Source organism: Schistocerca nitens, chromosome 2 (genome assembly GCF_023898315.1).
Source record: "Schistocerca nitens isolate TAMUIC-IGC-003100 chromosome 2, iqSchNite1.1, whole genome shotgun sequence".
In the NCBI taxonomy this organism is placed as follows: Eukaryota; Metazoa; Arthropoda; class Insecta; order Orthoptera; family Acrididae; genus Schistocerca; species Schistocerca nitens.
The window spans coordinates 949,617,529-949,640,555 of NC_064615.1; the positions used below are offsets into that span (position 1 = coordinate 949,617,529).

The 23,027-nt window shown below is 39.5% G+C and overlaps 1 protein-coding gene across 3 annotated transcripts in view; it reads right to left on the reverse strand.

Annotated features, from left to right (window-relative positions):
* LOC126237275 (ring canal kelch homolog) overlaps nt 1-23,027 on the reverse strand; it is a 150,411-nt gene that overhangs the window by 7,279 nt on the left and 120,105 nt on the right. For all 3 annotated transcript variants that reach the window (XM_049947207.1, XM_049947208.1, XM_049947209.1), the window contains exons 11-12: nt 11,523-11,637; nt 10,875-11,015 (exon numbers count right to left, since the gene is read on the reverse strand). In XM_049947207.1, the coding sequence (XP_049803164.1) occupies nt 10,875-11,015; nt 11,523-11,637 (256 nt within the window). The remainder of the gene's footprint in view (nt 1-10,874; nt 11,016-11,522; nt 11,638-23,027) is intronic.

Consider the following 23,027-nt stretch of genomic DNA (forward strand, 5'->3'; position numbering starts at 1 on the left):
CTTTTCTTGGCCTACTTTACTTCAAATTATCTATATGAACATTGCTCTAAAATCCCCCCCCCCCTTTTTTTTAAATTGTGTCACTTGAGAGATAATAAAAAGATGAACAAGATTCAAGAAAATACTAGTGGAGATATTATGTCTCAAAGTTGGTGGAAACCTTCGGATAGATTGTTAAAAGCTGCACTACTGGGTTGAATACACCTCCACAACTACTAAATTGATGAACGTAAAACTTTACCATTGTTTATTGGAAATACGTGTGAATGTTCTTACAAAATTTCATCAAAATACATGACGGTCATGTGTGAACCTCTAGAGCAATTGTGATGAAATGACCCATTAAAGGAAATGCTAAACAGGTCTCAGGCTTCCATTCTGTCCGTTGTCGACCAGTCTGATGTGGCAGCTGAAGATAGCAAAAAGAAAGACGAAGTTTTAAATTTCACATTCAAGAAACCATTCACACAGGGGAATCGTACATACATACTATCATCTGACCATTGAACAGATTCCCATATGGGTGATATAGTAATGAGCACCCCTGGCATAGAGAAACAGCTGAAAGATTTGAAAGCAAATAAATCCCCAGGTCCGGATGGAATCCCAATTGGGGTTTACAAAGAGTACTCTATGGCATTAGCCCCTTACACAGCCTGCATTTATCGTGAAACTCTCACCCAGCACAAAGTGCCAAGAGACTTGAGAAAAGTGCAGGTGACTCCAGTAAATACGAAAGGTAGAAGAAAGGGCCTGCAAAATTACAGATCTATATCCTAAATTTTGGTTTGCTGCAGAATCCTTGAACATATTCTCAGTTCGAATATCATAAACTTTCTTGAGACTTAGAAGCTTAAGTCCATGAATTACTGTGGCTTTAGAAAGCATTGCTTGTGTGAAACTCAGCTTGCTCTTTTCTCACAAAGGGCAACAAACAGATGCCATATTTCTAGATTTCCAGATGGCATTTGACACAGTGCTCCATTGCAGGCTGTTAACGAAGGTACGAGCATATGGAATAAGTTCACAGATATGTGAGTGGCTCAAAGACTTCTTAAGTAATAGAACAAATATGTTGTCCTCGACAGTAAGAGTTCATCAGAGACAATGGTATCATCAGGAGTGTCTCAGAGAAGAGTGATAGGGCCGTTGTTGTTCTCTATACACATAAATCATTTGGCAGACATGGTGGGCAGCAATCTGCAGTCATATGATGATGCTGTGGTGTATGAAAGATGTAAAACTTGAGTGACTGTAGGAAGATATAAGATGACTTCAACCAAATTTCTAGTTAATGTGATGAATGGCAACTAGGTCTAAATGTGGAAAAATGTAAGTTAATGAGTAGGAAGAAAAAAACTTGTAATGTTCAGATACAGTATTACTAGTGTCCTGCTTGACACAGTCATGTCGTTTAACAGGGTGTATACGTGGACAAGAAAAAAAAAATTCCCGGATTTTTCCTGGTTAAAAATACACTTTCTCCCGGGTGAAAATACACTTTTCGGCGTTAAGTGACAGTATACTCTTCTTCGGCACAGTAAAACTCATCAATCCTTTGAATGTTTATGGTTTTATATACCGGAGTAGAATTTCCTGGCACTTTAGAAAACGAAGCTCGGGGGAAAAACAAGTTTTGAAAGACCTTTGATGTGCAGCAACATGTACGCTGCATATTTTCGTATTACGAAGGTATAAATTTGAATTCCACTAAACACAGCATGTTACTTTCCGAAACATTGAAATCGAGATTGCGATGCGCTTTTGTAAGACAGTCATAGCTCATGTCACGTGATCTCGTCAGCTGATGGCAGCATAGCAAACGTGATAGCCAATAGCAAGATCACTCTTCAGTAGCGCGACTCACAAATAAGAAAAGTTAATGGTTTAAATTAATATACATAGCATTCACATATAATATTGGTCTCGAAGATTAATAAGCTGGAAGAGAAGCTAAGCTTCCACATATAATGTTGATCTTTTTGTGTGTGTGTTACACTTTAAGATACATCACACAAATGTGCCAGTACAATTTTTAATAACGATGTAAATGTCTGATCTTCTGGGCTCGAAATTCTTCTAAATGGTCGTCCTCAAAAAGTTGATTTTTAAATGATAGTCAAACGCTTTGTGAGTTAAGAAATTCATCGTAATTCTCGCACATAGTTCATCTTGTGTAAAAGGAAATCTGCTTTGAATGTAACGCTTTTCGAACCACCATTCGCAATATTTTCCTGCGACCTGTTAGAAATAGGTTCATTTCAGCAAGAGAGAGCCACATAACAGGCGTCACCGCGCTTGCGCAGCTACGATGACGCAGGAAGCCCATATGTTCATACGTGTATAACATTAAAAGATCTTACATATGTCATAAAAGAAACAAGACATCAGACGATACTTCAAGTGCATCGGAATTTCGTGAACCATACTAAAACGCATAATTCGGCTTAAAATGCACATTCGTACATACATTTTCTTAGAGCACCAGTCTGTATTATCTAATGTTTGATTTTTTATTATGGTATAATGCCATATGTGCACTTGAAATGCAGCAAACAGTTGAAACTAGCCAAAAGTGCGAAATTAAACACTTCGGTTCACATAAATTGACTGCCTCAGCAGAAAAGATTAATTTTCAGCCAAACCCCTTTAGAAAAACGGCAAAAATAACTTCATTGTCCTGTAGGGCTATTAATGCTTGACTGTCAGAAAGGTGGAGATAAAATCTGAAACTAATGACATATTTTAGCCTTCTGTAATCATGCGAACGTATTTTAATTCATCTGATACCTCCTGACCACAAAAATCCGGTTTGTTATCATTTAACGTGAGAGCAATAAACGAAGAGGAAACAACAAAAACACTGAACGTAAACACAGGTCACGTGGAGACTCCCCACCTGAACTCAGACTGCTCAGTGCATCAGCCCCAGATTTACTGTATTTCCGAACCGGGGCAATATTAAGTAGTGGCGACCAGCCACACTTCTGTAACCAGAAGCGGGAGAACGTATTACTCATACGCGACTCAACTGCGCATGCTCAAGAGCCCACCCCCGACAGCTCAAACGTATCTAATTTAAACAGTTGTCACGTCACACTCATCGGAGGCAATTTGTTATAAAGCATTGCATAGTCTTCCAAGAGCCGTTGACACAAAAATGGTTCAAATGGCTCTGAGCACTATGGGACTTAACATTTTAGTTCATCAGTCCCCTAGAACTTAGAACTACTTAAACCTAACTAACCTAAGGACATCACACACATCCATGCCCAAGGCAGGATTCGAACCTGCGACCGTAGCAGTCCCGCGGTTCCGCACTATAGCGCCTAGAACCGCACGGCCACCACTTTGACACACATTGCTATTGGCAGACGCTTGTATGAGCACTGTTTTGTTGTTGTATACGGTGCATTTCCTTTGCAACTTAAGTTTTATTTTCGTTTTTTTTTTTTTTAAATTTTTTTTTAAATTTTTTTTTTCCTCGTTCATGTTTTGTTGCTACAGTATTATTCTGCAGTAGCCGGATACAGTAGTATCCTTTGTTAGAGTATTGGTTCTTACCAGTCAAAATCACAAAAATTTAATTGAAATCCAAAACAATGAAAAAATCCCGGGATTCTAAACAATTCCCGGGTTTTTTCCCGGTTTTCTCCTGGATGAAAAAATTCCCGGGTTTTTCCTGAATCTCCCAGCTATCCTGGGTCGTATACACCCTGTTTAATATCTGGGCATAATCCTGCAAAGTGATGTGCAATGGACCGAGCATGTAAGAACTGTGGTAGGGAAGGAAGAATAGTTGAGTTCGGTTAATTGGGATAATTTTTAGGAAAGAAAGATTGACCTATGAAGCAGACCATGTATAGGACACTGGCGCAACCTATTCTTGAGTACTATGCTATTGTTTAGGATCCGTACCAAACCGGATTGAAGGAAGACATCGAAGCAATTCAGAGTTGTGCCACTAGATTTGTTCCTGGTAGGTTCAAACAATGTGTAAGTGTGTAGAGATACTTCAGAGGCTCAAATGGGAATACCTGGAGGGAAGGCAATGCTATTTTCAAGAGCACTATTGAGAAAATTTTGAGAACCAATATTTGAAGGTGACTGTCAAACGTAAGGACCAAAAAGATAAGATATGAGAAATTAGGGCTCATACAGAGGCACAGAAACAGTTGTTTTCCCCTCACTCTACTTGCAAGTCGAACAGGAAAGGAAATAACTAATAGTGGTACAGGGTACACTCCGACATGCACCGTACAAGGGCTTGAGGAATTTGCATGTAGATGTAGATGAAACATAATATTGTAAATACTGAGCAAACATTTACTCACTTGTCACTGGCATACCATTTTTCCCCACACAATATTGATGGCCTTACAATGAATTCAACAATGTTTGAAGACTAGCTAGTTTCCTCACACAAAATTCAGAAGTCACAGTGCAGTCAGGCTTCAGATGTGTGAGATCATTTCATTTTGAATGTACTTTTTTTTTTTATTTATATCTTAACATACTTCAGTGCAATCTTTCCAATTCATTCTCATAGTTTCCCTAAATAAGCTATGGTGAAAAACTTGATTAAAAAATTCCTCTACAGTCATATTCAAACAGAGTTCTTTATTTCATACCTCTTTTAGAACTATAATGACATTTTCAAAAACATGTACAGCTAAGACACAGTGCCCCACAATTTTCATTATATAGTTAATAATGGTAAGTTTTCTAAAATGGTACCAGTGATGTATACTTGCAGACTGAACTGATGAATGAAAATTTGTATCAAAGCCTTAATTTAAACCTTGGCTTCCTGCTCACGCTAAGGCACCCTGGCACAGTTGCTTTGCATAACTGCATGGATAACCTAGCACATCTCCTTCCTTAATCCAAATTCCCCATTCGTGCCTCAGCCCACTTGGTATTCCCCCTGGACTCGAGCAGCATTGCAGAGGCTCTCTAATTCTATTCCAGTAGCACCTAAGCATCGAACAAAACGGGGTCCTGCCTGTAGCCCAGGCATAGGTGCTTTAATCTAATGAAACTATATGGTTTCAGAGACCTTTCCAAGTCTGCAAAATCTATTATGTATATGTGCAGACTGATGTGACAAACAAAAATTTGTACCAAGGCCAGTATTCGAACGTGGGTCTCCTGCTCAATAGGCAAGATGTGCTAACCACCACACCCACCTGGCACAGTGAATGTGGATTGAGGAGAGAGGCTTGCAAGCATAGTCTATGCAGTTGTGCAAAACCACCATGCCAGGGTTGCATTGTGCTTAGTGCATCTGCCTAGTTAGCAAGAGACCTAAGTTCAAAGCCTGGCCTTTGTACACATTTTCATTGGTTGCTTCAATCTGCATTCATACATCATAGATGTCTGAGACCTGAAAACATTCTGTAACCATATAGTTTCATTTTATTACAGTACCAGTAAAATGGTAACAGTATAGTATTTCACAGTCACTCAGTTCAGCAGGTCGGCACTAATGTGTTTCTCAATGCAGGTCTCTCTCTCTCTCTCTCTCTCTCTCTCTCTCTCTCTCTCTCTCACACACACACACACACACACACTCTTTGTGACATTATCAACACTGCAGTGCAGTTAACACTGTTAATATGTGTTGGTATGCTATTGCTATGTAATTGGGACTGATTTATAAAACTGACTGACATTAACTGTATGATTTATAAAACTTGGTGACATTAATTGTATTGTTACACACTGCATGCTTGTTACGTAACCATTAGAAAAAGTAACTGAATATCTTTCAAACTAAATCTACAGTACAACAGAGCCAATGCCATGAAAAGAATAAATTAAGGTCTTGTTCTGTTTCTAATGACTGGATATTAAACTAAAACATTCCTTCTTTTCATGTTATGGGGAAATTACTTGACTGATTAAACGGTGTGTGTGTGTGTGTGTGTGTGTGTGTGTGTGTGTGTGTGTGTGTGTGTGTGTGTGTGTCCTTAGAAATATTGTTGAGCTAAGGGATTGATACAGCTCCAGTTTCCATAGAATGGATAAGAATCAACAGTCTTCAGTAAAGGGACCTGTATAGATGCAATAACTGGTATCAAAATACATGTCTTTTGCAATTAGCTTCCATCGCATTTATACACTACTGGCCATTAAAATTGCTACACCATGAAGATGAAGTGCTACAGAAGCAAAATTTAACCGACAGGAGGAAGATTCTGTGATATGCAAATTATTAGCTTTTCAGAGCATTCACACAAGGTTGGCGACGGTGGCAACACCTACAACGTGCTGACACGAGGAAAGTTTCCAACCGATTTCTCATACACAAACAGCAGTTGACTGGCACTGCCGGGTGAAACGTTGTTGTGATGCCTCGTGTAAGGAGGTGAAATGCGTACCATCACGTTTCCGACTTTGATAAAGGTTGGATTGTAGCCTATCGCGATTGCGGTTTATCGTATCGTGACATTGCTGCTCACGTTGGTCAAGATCTAATGACTGTTAGCAGAATATGGAATCAGTGGGTTCAGGAGGGTAATACGAAACGCCGTGCTGGATCCCAACGGCCTCGTATCACTAGCAGTCGAGATGACAGGCATCTTATCCGCATGGCTGTAACGGATCATGCAGCCACGTCTCGATCCCTGAGTCAACAGATGGGACGTTTGCAAGACAGCAACCATCTGCACGAACAGTTTGACGATGTTTGCAGCAGTATGGACTATCAGCTCGGAGACCACAGCTGCAGTTACCCTTGATGCTGGATCACAGTCAGGAGCGCCTGCGATGGTGTACTCAACGACGAACCTGGGTGTACGAATGGCAAAACGTCATTTTTTCGGCTGAATTCAGGTTCTGTTTACAGCAGCATGATGGTTGCATCCGTGTTTGGCCACATTGTGGTGAACGCACATTGGAAGCGTGTATTTGTCATCGCCATACTGGCGTATCACCCAGCGTGATGGTGTGGGGTGCCATCAGTTACACGTCTCAGTCACCTCTTGTTCGCATTGACGGCACTTTGAACAGTGGACGTTACATTTCAGATGTGTTACGACCAGTGGCTCTACCCTTCATTCGATCCCTGCGAAACCCTACATTTCAGCCGACTGCTGTGCTGACCAGCACATTCTGCAGATCTCTCACCAACTGAAAACGTCTGGTCAATGGTGGCCAAGCAACTGGCTCGTCACAATACACCAGTCACTACTCTTGATGAACTGTGGTATCGTGTTGAAGCTGCATGGGCAGCTGTACCTGTACACGCCATCCAAGCTCTGTTTGACTCAATGCCCAGGCGTATCAAGGCCGTTATTACGGCCACAGGTGGTTGTTCTAGGTACTGATTTCTCAGGATCTATGCTCCCAAATTGCGTGAAAATGTCATCACATGTCAGTTCTAGTATAATATATTTGTCCAATGAATACCCGTTTATCATCTGCATTTCTTCTTAATGTAGCAATTTTAATGGCCAGTAGTGTAGTTTCTGAATTAAGGGAGGTAGGACGTCAAACGGGCCAACTCGGGACAGGAGAGGCACCACAAGACATTTTCATTTTCACTGTCTATACTTTTACAATTAAATTCATAAAACGTTGTCAGCATGACCAGGAAGGACTCAGGATTTACACTCGTAGCAGTGGAAGTTGAAAAACTTAACACAATAAATTTTATTTGCATGTGAAATTTCCCCATTTTTTGATATACTATTGGTTGCATTTGTTGCTATAGGTAAACTTTTCTTCATAAGTAAGTGAGATTCTTCGATGAACTTTGCACAGCATAGAAACCATACTTACAGGTGCATGAAACTCTAGAATTTCTTTAATTTACGAAAAAATGAATGAGCTGTTATGCTTCAGATTTCATGTTTAGAAAAAACTCAAATTCTATTGTTAATTATCTGAATTGTTACCACAGTTTTTAATAGATTTGGAAAATTCTAGAGTTTCATACACCTGTAAGTATGGTTTGTATGCTGTGCGAAATTCATCGAAGAATCTCTCTTACTTATGAAGAAAAGTGTACCTATAGCAACAAATGGAGCCAATAGTAAGTGAAAAAATGATGGAATTTGACATGTAACAAAAAATATTTTGTTATGTTTTTAAACTTCCACCGTTACGAGTGTGAATTCTGAATCCTTCCTGGTCATGCTGACAAGGTTTTATGAATTTATTTGTAAAAGTATAGACTGTAGAAATTAAAACATCCTGTGGTGCCTCTTCTGCCCCAAGTTTGACGTCCTGCCCCCCTTAATAATCTAACAGAATTTATGGGCTTGCTACCTTTTGTGGCATTTACATACTTTATTTAGTTTAGACACATGGAGTTTATTTCGCAAACTTTCATTTCCTGTATTTACTTTTCCTTTCCTTTAAAAAATAGGACAGTTTTACTTTACACAGCTTCATTATCAGATAAGCTTAAATTCATTCTTGGGGAGCTGCATCATGAATTTGCTTGGCCCAGGCACAGGTAGCACTTGAAGAGCAGTCCACAGAATTTGGAACGTAAGCTATCATCATAAGACCGATGCCCTCTGCCTTAATGTACAAGAGTTCCAGGATTGCAAGTCAAAAATCTGTTTCTGCACATATTTGTATCTATTCATATACTCACTGTAGTTCAAGTTCCTTCCATCAAATTAGCCATAGTTGTTTATCAGCTTCCATCAGGAGTAAAAAAGCACTGGTAACCACTTTTATGATACTATTTCCCTTGACAACTGACAGTATAACAGAAAATTTTCCTGGATTAACACAAACATCAATAAGAAGCACAATACCAACTTTTTATCAAAGTTTTGCAGAAACAGAATACAAAATTTTGCTGACCGGAGAAACCACAGTTAAAACTGATGATTGTATACACAGCTTTCCACACTGTCCATGTATTTTTCGACAGGCACCAATAAGCATATACACTGCCCGAGGACACAAATTTTGATGTTCTAAGTAATTAATTGCAAAATTATGAGACAGAATACAAACATACAAAAGTACAACACTGTCCCCTAGCCTTTAGAACTATTGGTTGTTTCCCCGGGGAGGAGAGAGGGTTAGGTTGAGGAAATTTACAATGAAAGAGCAGATCCTTGTTTCTCCTCATCCTCACAACAGGTATCTGTCTCTTCTTGGGTTCTGAGTGACCTGCACTTCTTTTTTGACCCTCCTGAACCCATCCCTCTCACCATCCAGAATAAGACTAAGATAATATATATACACTCCTGGAAATGGAAAAAAGAACACATTGACACTGGTGTGTCAGACCCACCATACTTGCTCCGGACACTGCGAGAGGGCTGTACAAGCAATGATCACACGCACGGCACAGCGGACACACCAGGAACCGCGGTGTTGGCCGTCGAATGGCGCTAGCTGCGCAGCATTTGTGCACCGCCGCCGTCAGTGTCAGCCAGTTTGCCGTGGCATACGGAGCTCCATCGCAGTCTTTAACACTGGTAGCATGCCGCGACAGCGTGGACGTGAACCGTATGTGCAGTTGACGGACTTTGAGCGAGGGCGTATAGTGGGCATGCGGGAGGCCGGGTGGACGTACCGCCGAATTGCTCAACACGTGGGGCGTGAGGTCTCCACAGTACATAGATGTTGTCGCCAGTGGTCTGCGGAAGGTGCACGTGCCCGTCGACCTGGGACCGGACCGCAGCGACGCACGGATGCACGCCAAGACCGTAGGATCCTACGCAGTGCCGTAGGGGACCGCACCGCCACTTCCCAGCAAATTAGGGACACTGTTGCTCCTGGGGTATCGGCGAGGACCATTCGCAACCGTCTCCATGAAGCTGGGCTACGGTCCCGCACACCGTTAGGCCGTCTTCCGCTCACGCACCAACATCTTGCAGCCCGCCTCCAGTGGTGTCGCGACAGGCGTGAATGGAGGGACGAATGGAGACGTGTCGTCTTCAGCGATGAGAGTCGCTTCTGCCTTGGTGCCAATGATGGTCGTATGCGTGTTTGGTGCCGTGCAGGTGAGCGCCACAATCAGGACTGCATACGACCGAGGCACACAGGGCCAACACCCGGCATCATGGTGTGGGGAGCGATCTCCTACACTAACCGTACACCACTGGTGATCGTCGAGGGGACACTGAATAGTGCACGGTACATCCAAACCGTCATCGAACCCATCGTTCTACCATTCCTAGACCGGCAAGGGAACTTGCTGTTCCAACAGGACAATGCACGTCCGCATGTATCCCGTGCCACCCAACGTGCTCTAGAAGGTGTAAGTCAACTACCCTGGCCAGCAAGATCTCCGGATCTGTCCCCCATTGAGCATGTTTGGGACTGGATGAAGCGTCGTCTCACGCGGTCTGCACGTCCAGCACGAACGCTGGTTCAACTGAGGCGCCAGGTGGAAATGGCATGGCAAGCCGTTCCACAGGACTACATCCAGCATCTCTACGATCGTCTCCATGGGAGAATAGCAGCCTGCATTGCTGCGAAAGGTGGATATACACTGTACTAGTGCCGACATTGTGCATGCTCTGTTGCCTGTGTCTATGTGCCTGTGGTTCTGTCAGTGTGATCATGTGATGTATCTGACCCCAGGAATGTGTCAATAAAGTTTCCCCTTCCTGGGACAATGAATTCACGGTGTTCTTATTTCAATTTCCAGGAGTGTATATCTCTTGGCATTACAAAATATTTCTTTTCCTGAAGGTAAGGTATGGGCATTAATTACGCCTCATAATTTTGTAAGTTCCTTGAAGGAATTTTCATTTTGGTCTATGTAACTAGCTGCCATTTCCTTGTTATAATACAGTCAGGTTTCACTTAATATGTATTGCGAGAGTAGTTATTTGATTACTTTTAAACTTTTCTTTCCTGGATATCTTCTTTGCATTAGCTATATGATATCATACCTGCATTTCTTCTGCATAACGCCATATCAGCAACTGGTGTCCATCTCTGTGTTTCCGGGTTGTAGGCCTCAACACTTTTACGTACTAATGGGCCATCATGTCCTCCAACAGCATACAAAATTCCATCCAGAACTCCAACACCTACAATAACAGCATAAATATATATTTTAATACACTGAATCGTTGTTTCAACATAGACTTAAAAAAAATCAGGAATGAACAAATCACAGAAACTAAGTTTACTGTTGTGCACCCTTCTTTAACTCTGTTTTGTGTCTGAATCCTACATGCTCTTCTCTTCCATGTACTAGTCGTGACTAGTTTTTGACCCTCATCATAACTTTTCTGTCCATTCTGTTGAGAACTTTTCCTATAATTGTAACAACACATGGTTTCAGTAGTTCCATATTCTATTTTTCTCCACCACACACCGTCGGGTGGCTTGCGGAGTATGGATGTAGATGTAGATCAGGTTTTTACTATTGTCATTGCTCTAGACATTTCTTGTCATGTCTTCACTTTGCACTGTCATTTATTTTTGTGAATGATACATTTAAATTAAATAGTTTCTGGCTTGAATTTCAGGCTACTACAATAGCTACTTGCTAAGTTCAAAAATTACAAAAAGGGATAGTGCTGTATTCTCACCTGCACCACTTCTCCGTGCAGACATCTCTGCGACTGGTGACCAAGAATCTATTTCAGGATTATAGCATTCAACAGAGCTTAAACATTGTCTTGAAGCACCATCATAGCCACCAACCTGAAGGAGGACAAACTGTTGTACACAACAGTTGGCTCAAACATGATTTTAAACATAACAGGAGAATGAAGTCTGATTACACAATAATTTGGAGATCCTTCATCAGAGATTCCAGCAAAACACTTCAGATATTATTCAGCATAATCTTTGATTGTTAAGCACAGTGGAAAAAAACTTTACTGCTTTTCTCACAGTAACTGTAGGCCATATATCTAAAGGATCCAATTTCTACCAAATTTATTATTTCTGATGAGAGACACCCGTGGGGGGATCGACTTTTTCAAACTATCTACATGATGATGTAGGTTAAGATCCCAGTTATAATACACTGCAGCCATTCAGACTGGTAGCTCTCATTTGCAAGTAATTGAAAAAAATTAAATAAATAAATCAGAATCTCGTGTGACACTCAATAGCGTTAAAAAAGCGGGGTTGTATAATCTGGTTATGTGGTATAATGGATAGGGTAACAGCTTAATATGAAGGAGGATGTGGGTTCGAATCTCGCCTTGTGCAGTAATTTTTTATTTTATTTTAAAATCTTTATCAAAATAACTTTGGTCATCATTTTTATTTACTTAATGTATTTAAATGTAAGTTCTTATTGACATTCCTTTGTCACACAATTTTAATCATAAAGCAAGTTCTTTATTTACTCTCATTTTTCTTCCTATAATTCTTTCTCCACTAGTAATATTTCTTCATGTGTTTTTAATTAATATTGTGTATTAATCTGATTTAATTTCTTTTGTTTTATCACCATCTTTTGTCCACATTATTGTGTTCATTATATGTATTTCTCATTTTACTTGTACTTATAACCCCACCTTCCATTTCAATTTTCATCTGTGTTCTTTTGTCAACAGTATTCATCAGAGACAAGGGTATCATCAGGAACACCCCAGGGAATTGTTATATAGGACTGCTATTATTTTCTATATACATAAATTATTCAGTGGGAAGGATGGACAGTAATCTGCTGCTGTTTGATGATGGTGGTGGTGTCGTGTACAGTGAGGTGTCAAAGTTGAGCGATTGTAGGAGGATACAAGATGACTTAGGCAATATTTCTAGTTGGTGTGATGAATGGTAACTAGCCCCAAATGTAGAAAAATGTGAGTTAATGTGGATGAGAAGGGACCAAAACCCATATGTTTGGATACAGCATTAGTAGTGTCCTGCTTGACACAGTTATGTCATTGAAATATCTGGGCGTATTCCTGCAAAGCGATGTGAAATGGAACAGGCATGTGAGGATTGTGCTAGGAAAGGTGAATGGTTGATTTCTGCTTATTGAGAGAATTATAGAAAAGTGTGGTTCGTATGCAAAGGAGACTGAATATAGGATGTTAGTTGGAGCTGTTCTAGAGTATTGTTCAAGTGTTTCGGGTGCATACCAGGTCTGATAAAGGAAGACATCGAAGCAATTCAGAGGCGGGCTGCTAGATTTGTTATTGATACCTTAGAACAACATGGAAGTGTTACGGAGATGTTTTGGGAACTCGAATGGGAATCCCTGGAGGGAAAGCGATGTTCTTTTCAAGGAACACTTTTGAGAAAATTTAGAGGATTGCCATTTGAGGCAATTAAGTTGGTTCCAACATAAAATGCGTGTTAGCACCATGAAGATAAGATACGAAAAATTAGGACTCGTGCAGACACATATAGACAGTCATTTTTCCCTGGTTCTATTTGTGGGTGGAACAGGAAAGGAAATGACTAGCAGTGATACCTACCTTCCACCACATGCCATAAAATGCGTTGTGGAGTACTGATGTAGATGTACATTCCAGGATATACTGAGTGAGTTACCCCATATGTCCACTGAGTTATCACCAGTAGAGACAATGCATGAGAATTATGGGAGAGCCATTACTAAAATTGTTTGGATGACATCCTTCAAAGGAACAAGAGACAGCAGTAACAGACAATACGATAATAGGTAAGTTACACGAATCAGCCCAGAGTAGTCTACTCAGGTTTAACAATACAGCAGATGTGCCCTTTCTTAGCATAGTTGATATAGTTTTAGTGAAAGATGTCCATCATAGCTCCAACACAAAGAAAGAGACGGGTAAGTTCTTTCCACAGTATTGTGGACCTTTTAAGATAGTGGGAATACAACATCCTAAGGCACTGTTCCTGGCTGACCCACATACAGGTCACAAAAATGGACTACACAATGTTGATATGGTTAAGACATATATACCACAAGGATAATTTACCCATTTTACAAATTTGGTGGAACAATGTGTGTTGGAAGTCTGAGTTAACAGCTTTGGTAATTCTTATTTCCTTTCTCCAAAGCCATTTTTTCCCATTAGACTATTCTATATTCTGTTATACCTTATTTAATAAGTAAATTGCATCCTTTTATGTGAAAGCAAGAACGTAGTACTAAAAGTTGCTCTGTGAATAACTGGAATTATCATTTTTTTTAAGTATTATTAATATGTAGTATGTTCCTTACAGAAAAAGATGCATGCATAGGTTATCTATGTATACCGTTATGTATAATTGCAATTTTATATTTTTTAAGAGGAACAATACAAAACAGTAGGGTTTTCTATTGGTTATATATGGAAGACTCTTTATGAGTAGCTGACAGAGATACTATACAATAGATTTGTGACAATGATGATTGATGATTTATTAATTTCTTTCTTTTTCATGTGGTGGTGTTCTTACTCTCCACACTTACAGCAGACATTTGTGAAGGTCAATTTTTGGGATCTGTGATGGTGAAGTTGTGTCAAGTCCATCCAGTAGGGAATGCCAAACACCTTCTCCCTCCCACATCACAATGAAGAACTTTACAAGAACTGGAAATTCCTTGGGGTGGTGGCTGGTAAGGGATTCTGTCTTTCAGGACTATCTTCTTTCTTTTTTCACATTAACAAGCCTATTCTTTTCTTTCCTTTCTTCCTTCTTTGCCAGGAGTACAATTTCTGTCTTTTGCCAGGAGTACAATTTCTGTCTTTCACATTGCCCATATTCACACGTTTCTCTTTTACATTTGTTTCTATCACAATGTTTTGTCACAGGATGGCTGAGGAGAGCAACATGTGTGTAACGATATGACTTGGACAAATGGACATAATTTTTGCACCACACATGGGTTGTGTACAATGTCAGTATGTTGCATGTTAGGCGTGTCATATGTTGTGGGGGAAGATAATGGGAGAAAGCCTGTGCATGCAGTGCAACACTTTGAAATATGATGTGCTAACACGAGCGTAATGAGCGGAAGATAGCAGTGCCATCTAGCGAGAAATCATTTAATTGATAGCGAAGATGGAACAACAAGATCACTTTATCAGTTTCTAATACAGTTTAATAAGTCACAGCTGCAAAATACTAACGCGAATTCTTTACAGACGAATGGAAAAACTGGTAGAAGCGGACCTCGGGGAAGATCAGTTTGGATTCCGCAGAAATGTTGGAACACGTGAGGCAATATTAACCCTACGACTTATTTTAGAAGAAAGATTAAGAAAAGGCAAACCTATGTTTCTAGCATTTGTAGACGTAGAGAAAGCTTTTGACAATGTTAACTGGAATACTCTCTTTCAAATTCTGAAGGTGGCAGGGGTAAAATACAGGGAGCGAAAGGCTATTTACAATTTGTACAGAAACCAGATGGCAGTTATAAGAGTCGAGGGGCATGAAAGGGAAGCAGTGGTTGGGAAAGGAGTGAGACAGGGTTGTAGCCTCTCCCCGATGTTATTCAATCTGTATATTGAGCAAGCAGTAAAGGAAACAAAAGAAAAATTCGGAGTAGGTATTAAAATTCATGGAGAAGAAGTAAAAACTTTGAGGTTCGCCGACGACATTGTAATTCTGTCAGAGACAGCAAAGGACTTGGAAGAGCAGTTGAACGGAATGGATGGTGTCTTGAAAGGAGGATATAAGATGAACATCAACAAAAGCAAAACGAGGATAATGGAATGTAGTCAAATTAAATCGGGTGATGCTGAGGGAATTAGATTAGGAAATGAGATACTTAAAGTAGTAAAGGAGTTTTGCTATTTGGGGAGCAAAGTAACTGATGATGGTCGAAGTAGAGAGGATATAAAATGTAGACTGGCAATGGCAAGGAAAGCGTTTCTGAAGAAGAGAAATTTGTTAATATCGAGTATAGATTTAAGTGTCAGGAAGTCGTTTCTGAAAGTATTTGTATGGAGTGTAGCCATGTATGGAAGTGAAACATGGACGATAACCAGTTTGGACAAGAAGAGAATAGAAGCTTTAGAAATGTGGTGCTACAGAAGAATGCTGAAGATAAGGTGGGTAGATCACGTAACTAATGAGGAGGTATTGAATAGGATTGGGGAGAAGAGAAGTTTGTGGCACAACTTGACTAGAAGAAGGGATCGGTTGGTAGGACATGTTTTGAGACAACAAGGGATCACAAATTTAGCATTGGAGGGCAGCGTGGAGGGTAAAAATCGTAGAGGGAGACCAAGAGATGAATACACTAAGCAGATTCAGAAGGATGTAGGTTGCAGTAGGTACTGGGAGATGAAGAAGCTTGCACAGGGTAGAGTAGCATGGAGAGCTGCATCAAACCAGTCTCAGGACTGAAGACCACAACAACAACAACAACAATACAGAGAATTAACTACACACAAAACGGGAGTAGCACACAAGAAAACTAGGTTATATTTAAGTAACAGTAATGTTTGATCACTGTGAGAAGACATAAGTGATAATGACCTGAATATAAATTACGATACATGTGTTTCATAAAGTAAGTGAGAATGGTAAGAAGAAAGAGTTAGCTCAACAACCCTGGCACGTTTTGTCATCATATAAAATCTTTTGAGTCTTCAAAGGATGAAAATGGCAGTTTCAGTCTTTGCTTTGTAAAATGCCATGTGGTATTTTTAGTGATAAATTGAACTGTATGTGTTGGATCAAATGTTGGGGGGAGTGGGGGCAGGTACTGCAATGAACGTGTGGGTAAAAGCAATTTTGTATAGGGAGTATGGTTTGTTATGCTTTAAAACTGACACACAAGAAGTGAAGGAACTCTTTCCTGTTAGAATGTGAGAAATGATACTTACGCACTGTGCAGACAAATTTTACATGGTGAAGTGTATCCCGCTTTATGTGAGCTGAGTTGAAATTGGAAGGCAGACCAACAGAGGCTGTCCTACATCTGAAGTGAACCTGAGGATAGGTATACCGCAGAGGGGCCTAGTCCTTCGGTTAGGGGGATCCACAGAGGGATAATCTCAACCATTTTTGGTAAGGAATGAGCAGGGGACACTTCCACCCGAAAGAAAGAATGGTTGTACAATATCTGCCAACACAAATGGTTGAACTCAACTATTAAGTTTGGACAATTTTTGACAATATAATGTAACTGGATAGGCAAAAACTCTACTCACCAAGTGGCGGAAGAACACACCAAATAAAAGAAGGTTATAATTAGGCAAGCTTTTGGAGCCAGTGGCTATTTCTTCAGGCAGAAGGGTTGAAGGAAAAGGATTGGAGAGGTCTATTGTTGGGAGCTGCACCGGATGAGATTTGGAAGAGCTTAAAGGTTGAAGATAGGATAATATACAAGACAGAGAATACTGAAAAGCTGAGTGCATTGTACGTAACAGGTGGGAGGGAGACAGCAAAAAATAGTCAGGTATGAAAATGAAAGACGTAGAAAACTAAAATGGTGTGAAGAAAGGAGTAGTTACTGTGAAGAAATGCTGAAGTGGAAGAAACTAACGTAAATTAAAGCAAGTTGGGTGGCGAGAACCAAGGACATGTTGTAGTGTTAGTTCCCACCTGCAGAGTTCTGAGAAACTAGTCTGCGGGCAAAATCAAGATGGTGTGTGTGGAGAAACAGACATTGAGGTAATGATTATTATGTTGTAGAGCATGCTCTGCAACAGGATATTGTGTGTAGCCTGTATACTCCCTCTTCCTATGCCCATTCTTCCTAACTGATAATTAAGTGGTAGACAGGCCAATGTAAAAAAACCAAACAGTGTTTATATAACAGCTGGTGTATGATGTGTCGTCTCACAGGTGGCTCTTCCTTTGATAGTATACATTCTGCCAATTACAGGGCTCGTATAGGTGGTGGTAGGAGGGAGCATAGGGCAAGTCTTGTGGCTGGGATGGTCACAGGAATAGGAGCCATAAAATAGCGAGATAGGTGTAGAAGGAGCACAGGGTCTTACAAGTATACTGCAGAGACTGGGAGGGTGACAAAAAGCTATTCGAGATGTGGTGGGCAAAATCTCAGACGGAATGGATCTCATTTCAGGGCATGAGTCTAGGAAGACATGGCCTTGTCAAAGTAGCTGATTAATACATGCATGCTCTACAACATGACAATCGTGCCTTGATGCCTGTTTCACCACTTGTGCCATCTGGATTCTTCCCCCAGACATCAGTTTCTCAGAACTCCAAAGGTGGGAACAAGTGCTACAACATGTCCTTGGTTCTCACCACCCACCTGGCCTTAATTTAGGTTAATCTCTTCCATCTTTCACTGTCCCCCTCCCACCTCTGTTACATACAATACACTCAGTTTTTTCACTCTTATTAAGTCATGCACAGTGTTTTAGCAGTAATCTCTGTCTTCCATATTATTCTGTCTTCCACCTTTAAGCTCTCAGGTTTTCAAACCTCATCTGGTGCAGACCCCAACAATCAATGTTTCCTTCTCAACCCATCTGGTGAGCCTCCCTTGACCCACAGTTCTGGGTGAGTTTTCTGAAACCCATCCATTCTCCTAGACCTCTCCAGTCCTTCTCCTTCACCCCTCTTCCTTCGTCTTCAACCCTTCTGTCTGAAGGAGGAGCCACTGGCTCCGAAAGCTTGCCTAAAATCATACAGGTCATGTCAATTCATGGCCATGAATTTTCCTGGAAAAAATATATATTAGGCCTCTATACCATAAGTGTTAAGAAATAAAATATTTTTGTCTTATCTTAATTTCTGTAAATGGTATGGCCCTCTGAAATATGTATATTTTGTAAATAACTCTTAAAACAGTAGAGAAAAAAATATAACTAATAAACTAAAAGTACTTGGGACCTGACAAATGTTTTCCATTAAAGCTCCCTGTTAGAGTGTTGAAATTTAGTTGAGACTCGCAAACTTATGGGTTTCCTTTAACTTACAAATATACGATGAAAATACAAAATGTAAGTTAATTTTTTCACTTAAGATATTTTTTTTATTATTATTATTTTTATTTGTAAAGTCTCAGAACCCTGTCTTTCCTGTCATATTAACAAATTCTACTGATGTAATTATAAACTGTATCCTCTGCTCCAGCTATCTATCTTATGTAAATATTTATTAATAAAAATGTAAAAAATTGCATTTTGCGAGTTTTTAGGAATTATTTACTCAAAAAGCCTCCATGTGAAAACATTTGAGAATTTCATAAAAAACTGTTTGGTTAATATGTTAGTGGTCAGTGCAAACACAGTGGACAATATTTTTCTGCGTAAAGTGTTAAAAAATTTTCAACATTCTGTATATTTCACATCACTGAATTTCTATTGTAAAATATACATGATGGCAACACTGTTTCCAGCACTCTTCTTTTTATAACAAACCAGTGAGAACTTGCATATAAATCATTCTGCACTCTGTTTTGTGTTTGGTTTGAGCTTTTTGTTAAATACAATGTCAGTGAGGAAACACAGTAGTGAAAGAGCGAGGTGTGTGAACTATGCACAAAGATTCAAAAAGATGGTGTTTAAGAAAACTGAAAAATACTTCACAGGTGTTGGAAATCTGTCAAGCATATTTTAAAAAAATCTTGGTTTTTATTGTGCACGGATTCCTAGACTCACTACAAGAAGAAATTTAGTGACAACCCACCTGAACAATCACCATCACCCAAATGAAAAAATGAAGAAGACAGTGTGGATGTTTATATTCCTGGGTGTGAAGTTGTTGATGCGTTGAATGTTAGCTTTTCTGTTGTAGCCCCTCCTATATCCCCCCTTACACATCCAGGGAAGGTAAGAAGCACAAGAAGAAATCAGCATTTAAAAAGAAAAGTGGAAGAAATTGAAACAAGTTTTACACAAGCCACATCATCAAAATTTTGTGAAATGTATAATGTAGATGCACTTGGTGCAGAACCTGAAGACAGTGATATGTGCACGAAATGTGATGTTTGGTTTCAAAATCTAAATACAGCTATCTCAGCAGCCATTTATACTGAGAAGGTACAGTTGCTGACACTGATACCAGGTAGCTACTCTAAGCAGAACATACAGAAATATATACCCACTTCCTCACATTATTTGATTTCAAAAGCTCGTAAAATACAGAAAGAGAAAGGTATTTGGGCATGGCCAGATTCTTACTGTGGGCATCCGTTGCAAGATGATATGCTTAATTTTGCTCTGGAATATTACATAAAGGATGACAAAGATTGCAGCAGGCAAAGTCCTAACCAGGCTGATGTCATCTCTGTTACTGAAAATGGTGAAAAAGTTAAAAAAGTAAAAAGATATTTTACAAGATCAATAAGAGAAGCATATCTCCCATTGAAAAAGGAGAATCCAAATTTAAAAATTGGTCTGAAAAAATTCTACTCCTTACAACCAAAATGGGTAAAATGCCAGCCAGTGAAGGAAGTATGCACATGTATTTCCTGCACTAATTTGAAACTTGTTTGTTTTGCCACAAGCTGCGTCACAGGACAGAAGTACACAGAGATGGATCTGATGCTTTTGTATATATGTCGAGAGCCACAAGATAAATGTTGGTTGCAGGACTGTGTAACACGTCCTGGTGCTAAAGTGATGACTGTTGAAGCATTACACTTTCAGGATACTGACAATGATATAACCTATGCATTGTGGGAGGGACGAGAGTCGGTGAACAAGACAGTAGACCCAGAGAAGTTTATTAAGAGGTTAGGTATTGGGTCATGAAAACAATAGCTCACCAATATAAGTGGAGGATTTGAGAGACAGGCCCTAGCATTCAGTCCCAAAATACTGAGAACTAGTCTGTTGCTTTGTAGAATGAAATTGAAAGCTACCACTGGCACACATCACATGTATCAATATTTACATGTGTTGCTCTCTTCCTCGGAACATCACACTGTTTTGCTATCGTCAGTGAAGATCTCTTTTATGACAGTGCACATGCATGCTATATTGTCAGCATGATAATTGATGACATAGCACCTAGAGGCCATGCATTTCCTAAACATGTGTATGTGACTGAGGGTGCAGCCTCTCATTTTAATAACTGCTTTCAGCTTTATGAGCTTCATCGACACTGTAGCACACAAAATTAAGACAAAAAAATGGATATTTTCAGCAACAGGTCTTGGAAAAAGTGTATCTGATGGGGTAGGAGATCTCTGTAAAGATCTTGTAACAAGATTTTATCTCCAGCATGAAGCAGTTGATGCTATAAGAGATGCTACTGGATTTGTACACACCATATCAACGTTAGTAACAAACATGAAACTCTTAACTGTAGATGAAAGTACATTAAGGGAGTTCCATTTAAAAAAGAAAGAAGAGTGGTCTGCTATGAAGCCTGTGGTTGGAATTCAATCAAGTCATCCCGGAGTGGCACATACATAGCAAGAACGGTTCTCCACGAAATGTAGCCTGTTACTGTGTGTGAAATGCAGAGACCACAACATACATTAGAAGACTTTGCGGTAGACCACTTCATTTCTTGTGTGTATGACAATCAGTGGTGAGTGGCACAGATAATAAGTGTCTCTAATGAGCTGCAAGATACAATCATCTTCTTTATGACACCTCATTGTCCTGCTAATGCTTTCAAATGGCCATCATCAAAAGATCAGTGTGCAGTTTCCATTTCCCAAGTACTGCTCTTGTTAGATCATCCTTGTTTGTGTGCAGATTCAGCTCAGCTACACAAGCTCAATGAGAAGCAGATGAAAAAAACAAATGAACTCTTTCCAACAGTGCAGTGTTGATTGTTACATTGTAGGCAATTTTAATTTGTGAAATGTCATGAAGAAGTAAAATCATGACAGAAGAAAGTAATAATTTGTGAATAATATCTTAAAAAGAAAAATGGGTATAAATATTCTATATCTCTTTTTTTTTTAATATATAAAATGCTTTCGAACAAAATTACAAATTGTTTTCCCACTCACTTATATTGTTCTGAAGTAATCATTTTGATTCAGAAACGCCAGTTTTGCATGACATTTACATAAAATCAGTAATCAATTTAAATATTTAAGTGTCCATGATTTTTTGACCTTGAGAGTAAAGCTAGCTCTGCCTAAAAATTTCTCACATTTCGTACAGACAAGTGTTGCCTACTCTGATTGTAAAGTCCCTAGTACAATGAGCAACTAAAGTACCATGAAATTTTTAAAACATTTAAGATGGGGGTTTTGGAGAAAATAATTTCTAACTATGCAAAAAAATTCAGATTCTTTCATCTTTAAGTACAAATATTTTGACAGTTTAAGAATTTCATACATTAATGTTATAGCTGACAGTAAGCAGTCCTTCCACTTCATCATTTTTCAAGACAGTTAACGTCCTGTGACTATTCATATTTTCAAAATATTATTTTGAAATTTGCAAAAATTTACAAATTTTCATAATTCATTAAAAAAAAGAAAAAAACGAGCTCAGAAGTGTGTATGTATTAATCACGTCACATAGCATTCGTTGTTGTTGTGGTCTTCAGTCCTGAGACTGGTTTGATGCAGCTCTCCATGCTACTCTATCCTGTGCAAGCTTCTTCATCTCCCAATACCTACTGCAACCTACATCCTTCTGAATCTGTTTAGCGTATTCATCTATTGGTCTCCCTCTATGATTTTTACCCTCCACGCTGCCCTCCAATACTAAATTGGTGATCCCTTGATGCCTGAGAACATGTCCTACCAACCAATCACTTCTTCTTGTCAAGTTGTGCCACAAACTTCTCTTCTCCCCAATCCTATTCAGTACCTCCTAATTAGTTATATGATCTACCCATCTAATCTTCAGCATTCTTCCGTAGCACCACATTTCGAAAGCTTCTATTCTCTTCTTGTCCAAACTAGTTATCGTCCATGTTTCACTTCCATACATGGCTACGCTCCATACAAATACTTTCAGAAACGACTTCCTGATACTTAAATCTATACTCGATATTAACAAATTTCTCTTCTTCAGAAACGCTTTCCTTGCCATTGCCAGTCTACATTTTATATCCTCTCTACTTCGACCATCATCAGTTATTTTGCTCCCCAAATAGCACAACTCCTTTACTACTTTAAGTGTCTCATTTCCTAATCTAATTCCCTCAGCATCACCCGACTTAATTCGACTACATTCCATTATCCTCGTTTTGCTTTTGTTGATGTTCATCTTATACCCTCCTTTCATGACACTGTCCATTCCGTTCAACTGCTCTTC